The sequence below is a fragment of the Coffea arabica genome, chromosome 1e, assembly GCF_036785885.1.
Source record: "Coffea arabica cultivar ET-39 chromosome 1e, Coffea Arabica ET-39 HiFi, whole genome shotgun sequence".
Lineage (NCBI taxonomy): Eukaryota > Viridiplantae > Streptophyta > Magnoliopsida > Gentianales > Rubiaceae > Coffea > Coffea arabica.
In genome coordinates, this window is record NC_092311.1 from 49,276,198 (window position 1) to 49,281,980 (window position 5,783).

At 38.8% G+C, this 5,783-nt stretch overlaps 1 protein-coding gene across 1 annotated transcript; it reads left to right on the top strand.

The window, feature by feature from the left end:
* The first annotated feature begins 1,733 nt into the window (after positions 1-1,733).
* LOC113710753 (laccase-4) lies at positions 1,734-4,912 on the top strand. The gene is made up of 6 exons (XM_027233877.2): positions 1,734-1,885; positions 2,214-2,365; positions 2,487-2,731; positions 3,090-3,218; positions 3,330-4,250; positions 4,450-4,912. The coding sequence occupies exons 1-6, from the start codon at positions 1,778-1,780 to the stop codon at positions 4,578-4,580; spliced, it is 1,686 nt and encodes a 561-aa protein (XP_027089678.1). The 5' UTR covers positions 1,734-1,777; the 3' UTR covers positions 4,581-4,912.
* Positions 4,913-5,783: the final 871 nt, after the last annotated feature.

Below are 5,783 nucleotides of genomic sequence, written 5' to 3' on the forward strand. Positions count from 1 at the left end.
CGCAGTTGAACCTGGTGTAGAAATTTGCAGATATGGAGAATTACACTGTCAGTTCCTAATCCTCTATCGAATTTCACCTTGGTCCACTTATTTTTTACTTTTCAAGCCAATTTGCAACAAGTGAAAATGTGAGACTTTTTGCAAGTAAAATGCCCCTGATCTGATCTCTTTCTTCTACTTTTCAACGATTCGATTGTATAAACAGGGGCGTATAATCAGCCCACCACTGTACGAGCTTCCTTGTATCTTAAAACAGAAGAAAATTTGTGGATGCAAGTGTCACGCGACTAAAAAAACTCAAGATTGCTTAATGGATTCAATCCTCTTTGGTTGGAGTAGATGGGCAAACAAAATGGTCGTCGATGCAGGAGAAAAACGGAAAATACAACAAAAGCCTATGCATTAATATTGGAGAGTACATATTTTTCGTGATTTGTTTGCAAGTAGCAGCAAAGATATAAATTGTAAAAAAATTAGCTTTTCCTTGAGTAAATAGTATTAGAAAAAGGTCCCATAGGATATGTAACTTTTTCGTTCTTTTCTTATTCAACTATCTTCTTCTCTCGTTCGTTTGATCCGACAAATGAGAGTTTGAGGGAAGTGGTCGAGGTGTCTTGAGAAAGGTAATTGAAATACTGATCATAATGGAGAACTATTCAGTAATCATAGCTGTTTCAAGCTACGTTTGAACTAAGGGAAAAAAAAAAATATTACTGCAAGATGAAAGGTACCATTGGCCAACTACATAAACCCTAAGTCGGATAAACAGCAACCCAAGTCATAGACGATAGAACCCAATTCTCCACAAGCCCTTCTTCAACAAGCTTTGGACTAGTAATTGTTAACTTTGGCAAGAATAATTATACGAAATTACAGCTCATCTTGCTTGCCAGAAAAACTAGAAATACAGCTCATATATCAATAATAATGCATGAACTCGTCAATCATTAGATAAAGAGATGAGTTAGAAACCACAATTACTTGCTCAGGAATTAAAATGTCTTTATCCAATCCAATCCATTCTGAACTCATCAAAACTAAATGTGAACTTTGTGTTTCAAAGTTGTTTAATTTATGTCTCTCTATGCCAATAATTATATAATTATATTCGGTGAAAGGTTATATGTCAAAAGTTTCCAGAACCTTGTTTATAATGTTAACTCGGAAAATTTATCACTGGAGGCTCAAATCCCAGAAACATATCAATTGGAAGCTTTTGGGTAAAGCCCACAGCCACTGCTGAGTTTTAATACTTTTTTTTTTTTTTTGGAAGGAAAATTGGTTGGTGGGGTTTCAATTCTTTGACACGTAATTTTTGTGAAGACAAGTTATATTCTTCATATGGAAATGTTAGCTGTCCAGTCCACTCTTCTCCAATTGGAGATAAGCCGAGAATTTCTTCTCTCTTTTTCACGATGAGGGAAATTTTTCTTTTATTCACAACTAAAATCATTTGACAAAAAAAAAAAAAAAAAAAGAGTGGAATATAGTACAACAATGTATATATGCATGCTAAGTGATCCCTTAGTCAACTAGTTTCTGTAAATTAGAAGGTACTATATAAAAAATAGAGCAGTACGTGTAGACTTTTCCTCGGTCCTTTTCTACTCTGTAGAGTGTCATTTTCGCCCGCAAATCTAACTAAAACGACATTGTAGCAAAGATCCTTTAAAAGTTCAATCTAACGTAACGCACCAAATTAAACTACTAGAATTGAACTAGTAGCTAGAAGAAGATCCACACCCGCACACACACACACACACAGAAAGAGAGAGAGATGGCACCATCATCATCATCATCATGGCTTCGGCTTCGAGTGTTGGTGCTGGTGGCCTGTTTACTTCCGTCATTCATCCAATGCAAGATCCGCATTTACAAGTTCAATGTAAGTCATCCAAATTCTTCTAACTCAGTACTCATTGAGTTAAACTTTCTTACCCAGATTCAAAATGCATGGTCTCATTGAAATTATGAGTTCCATATAGGCATCAATTAGCTTACATTAATGATAATGCTGGCAGTCCACAGAGGCCAGAAGAATCAAGGCTAGGCTAACAAATTGGATTGTTTAGTACGTAGTAATTCTCGAATGATTTCCCTGTAGTGTTCGCCACTTAGCTTTAAACTGGCGAGTAGTAGTTTGGAAAATGGAAGAATCAAATACTTCAGAGATTAAAATGCCACGATAAGGTGTGGTTTGCGAGTGCATGCAGGTGATGGTGACGAACACTACAAGACTCTGCTCAACTAAGCCTGCAGTTACAGTTAACGGGCTTTTCCCGGGTCCAACAATCTTTGCCAATGAAGACGACCACCTGCTCGTCAAGGTTGTCAACCAGGTCCAGTACAATTTGACCATCCACTGGTTAGTCTAACACTGTTCATCAATCCATCCTTCTTCTTTTTTTTCTAACTTTTTGCCTAATTTTTATTCTACTGTTCAAAAAGAGCAACGAAATGGATTTTATCTACACAATCATGGGCAGGCACGGAATAAAGCAACTTCGCAGCGGATGGGCGGACGGGCCGGCATTCATAACCCAATGTCCAATTCAACCAGGGCAAACTTACGTGTACAACTTCACAATCACAGACCAGAGAGGAACGCTCTGGTGGCACGCTCATATTGGCTGGCTCAGGGCCACCGTCCACGGCGCACTTGTTATCCTGCCTAAACTTGGCGTGCCCTACCCTTTTCCCCACCCGGATAGCGAAGTGGTCATCATTTTAGGTCGTACTAATATTTATGCGAAAATAGCCTACTTCTAAGCATTTCTAGTGTACTTTCGAAGCATTATTTATTTCGCTGCTTAGGTCCTCTTCTTAACTGATTTTGATTGTATAAAAATTATTTTCAAAAAATCAGAATTTAAAAAAAAATACTAAAGTAGATGCTTCTGATTTTCAATTTTTTTATTACGCTAAAAAAAATCCAAAATTAGGATATGAAAAGCTATTGAAAACAGAAGGAGAAAGATTTTTCAAAATCAGCTGAGAACAAGAACTTAATGGATTATTTATTTTATATGGTTGCAATTGTTTTTATGTGAAAGCTCTGGTTTAATCAAATTTCCTTGTTCAATTCATAGCTGAATGGTGGAAGTCAGATATCGAGACGCTGATCAATAGCGCAATGAAAGAAGGCCTTCCATTTCAGGTTTCTGATGCATACACAATCAACGGCCAATCAAGGCCTATCTCAAATTGCTCTTCAGAAGGTACAAAGCAAATTTGTTCTGCTACTTTCTCTTCTATTACCTTTGCAATGAGCTTGATTGAATGTTTAGGATTTGATCGCCATATATTTTCTCTCCTAAAAAATTGGACAGGGGGATTTAGTTTTCCGGTGGAACCAGGCAAGAAATATATGCTGAGGATCATCAATGCTGCACTTAATGAAGAGCTCTTCTTCAAGATTGCCGGCCACAGTCTCACGGTTGTTGAGGTTGATGCAACATATGTGAAACCATTCAAAACAGGCACCATTTTCATAACGCCAGGACAGACCACAAATGCCATTTTAGAGGCTGATCTTGGTACGGGCAACTACTTGATGGCAGCCTCACCATTCATGGCGGAGCCCGTTCCTATCGACTACACGGCTGCCACTGCCACTGTGCATTATTCCGGCACCCAATCATCTGCAGCCACCACATTAACAGACCTTCCACCTAGAAATGCAACTCCTCTGGCTACAGCATTCGTCGACTCTCTGAAAAGCCTCAACTCACAAAGATACCCTGCCAGAGTCCCCTTGACCGTTGATCATTCTCTCCTTTTCACAATGGGCCTAGGCTTCAACCCCTGTGCCACTTGCATCCATGGATCGCGAATAGCTGCATACTTCAATAACATCTCATTCATCAGGCCAGAGATCTCGCTCCTTAATGCACATTTCTTTAATATCAGCGGTGTCTTCGCTGATGATTTTCCGGGGAATCCGCCAATCCGGTATAACTACACCGGCGAACAACCTACGAACCTTAGGACAATGGAAGGTACGAGGCTTTACAGACTCGCCTTTAACTCGACAGTTCAACTGGTCTTGCAAGACACGGCAATGATCACCCCGGAAAACCATCCGATTCATTTGCACGGAATGAACTTCTTCGTCGTGGGAAGAGGTTTGGGGAATTTCGATCCAGAAAAGGATCCCAGCAACTTTAATCTTGTAGACCCTGTGGAAAGAAACACTGTTGGAGTCCCTTCTGGTGGATGGGTAGCTGTCAGATTCAGGGCCGATAATCCAGGTAACGTGTTATTACCAAATGCAGGACAGCACCTTTGCGGCAAATTTTTTACTAATCGCATTAATTTGGTACATTCTTTTTTTTTTTTTTTTGGCTGCTGCAAATCAACATTAATGAGATAAATTTAACTATTAACCGATTTGATCCTCAAAAAAATATTTTTTTTTTTTAAATCAAGATTCTGATTGTTCTTTTGCAGGAGTTTGGTTCATGCATTGCCATCTAGAATCACACACACTTGTGGGACTTGAGATGGCATTTGTGGTGGACAATGGGCAAGGACCAAATCAATCTGTTCGTCCACCTCCTAGAGATCTTCCCAGCTGCTAAGAATTTCCGAAGGCCGACGAAATGCTGTTGCTTGCGCGTTACTTTTTTTTTTTGGGTTTCCTCCGTTGTAAAGTCAAAGATGGAGAAAAGATGGCAGACTAAGCATGAAAATAAGGACATCATACACACCACTTGATCAATTCCGGCTGCCAAATGTGACGGTTCCATCCAATGTTTGTGGAATACGTACAATAATGTATTCTGATTGTAATTTTTTTTTTTTTTTACTCCCCACCTCCTGGAACCAAGATTAGGCATATCATAAGATGAACCCTTTTCTGTCTAACTCTGCCGGGCAATCAATCATAAGATGATATCCTTCGTATGAACAAGCATTGCATATTTGCATCCACACACAATGTTGATAAATAGTAGTAAACAAAATCATCTTATCTTATGCTCCTCAAAGAAAACAGGCACTCTAGTACTAATCATTTTAAGGCTTTCAATAGAAAAATACTACTCCGAATGGCTTGGTCCGATTGGACAGGAAATGAGGAAAATGGAACTTGGTTCGATTAGATCCATTACAAGCTGCTTGTGAAATTGGGCCAAGATGGGGTCCACTGAAGCGTTGCTAGCTAGAGCGACCCATTTCTAAACATGCTGTCCACAAACCTTCAAGGTTGTACAGTGACCCGTTTTTCTAAATTTCTTATCCCTTGCAATCTACAGATCATGGGCCTGCATTCCAGACCGACCCATGTCTAATCTTTCTACTATTTTTAACTGGACATTTGAGCATATCTAATTGCTTGACCCTTGAATTTTCAAGTTTCGGTGGTGAGAAGTGATTCTTTACAACTCTGAACTCTTTATCATTGCAATTTTTTCAATGACATGGCTCGGATTATAATTATATCTCTATTTTTCAGAGGAGAAAGACGAGTATTGAAATCAAAGCTACAGTTTGGCAAAAAAAATTTTGAGGAGGGGGCGGGGTGATATATAAACAGCGGTGATAAATGTAATAATAGGCTCCTCCGATGCTTTTGGGTTCCAGCTAATCTTTGACCAGGCTTGGTTGATAAATAAGCAGGCTTGAGTCGAATGGTCTCAAAAAAGAATGATGAGACTCTTGATTGTGATACAATGAAAAGTGAACACAGCACTTTTAACAACAAATTAGCTATTAACAACAAATTAGCTATTAACAAATTCAATTAAGACTAAGTTTTTTTTTAATAAAAAAAATTAAGTCTA

What these genes read in the sequence shown, in the direction of transcription:
- LOC113710753 (XM_027233877.2), top strand. Translation starts at nt 1,778, where the DNA reads ATGGCACCATCATCATCATCATCATGGCTTCGGCTTCGAGTGTTGGTG. An exon ending in TCCGCATTTACAAGTTCAAT is followed by an intron (nt 1,886 to 2,213) that starts GTAAGTCATCCA and finishes GAGTGCATGCAG; the next exon opens with GTGATGGTGACGAACACTAC. An exon ending in ATTCAGGGCCGATAATCCAG is followed by an intron (nt 4,251 to 4,449) that starts GTAACGTGTTAT and finishes GTTCTTTTGCAG; the next exon opens with GAGTTTGGTTCATGCATTGC.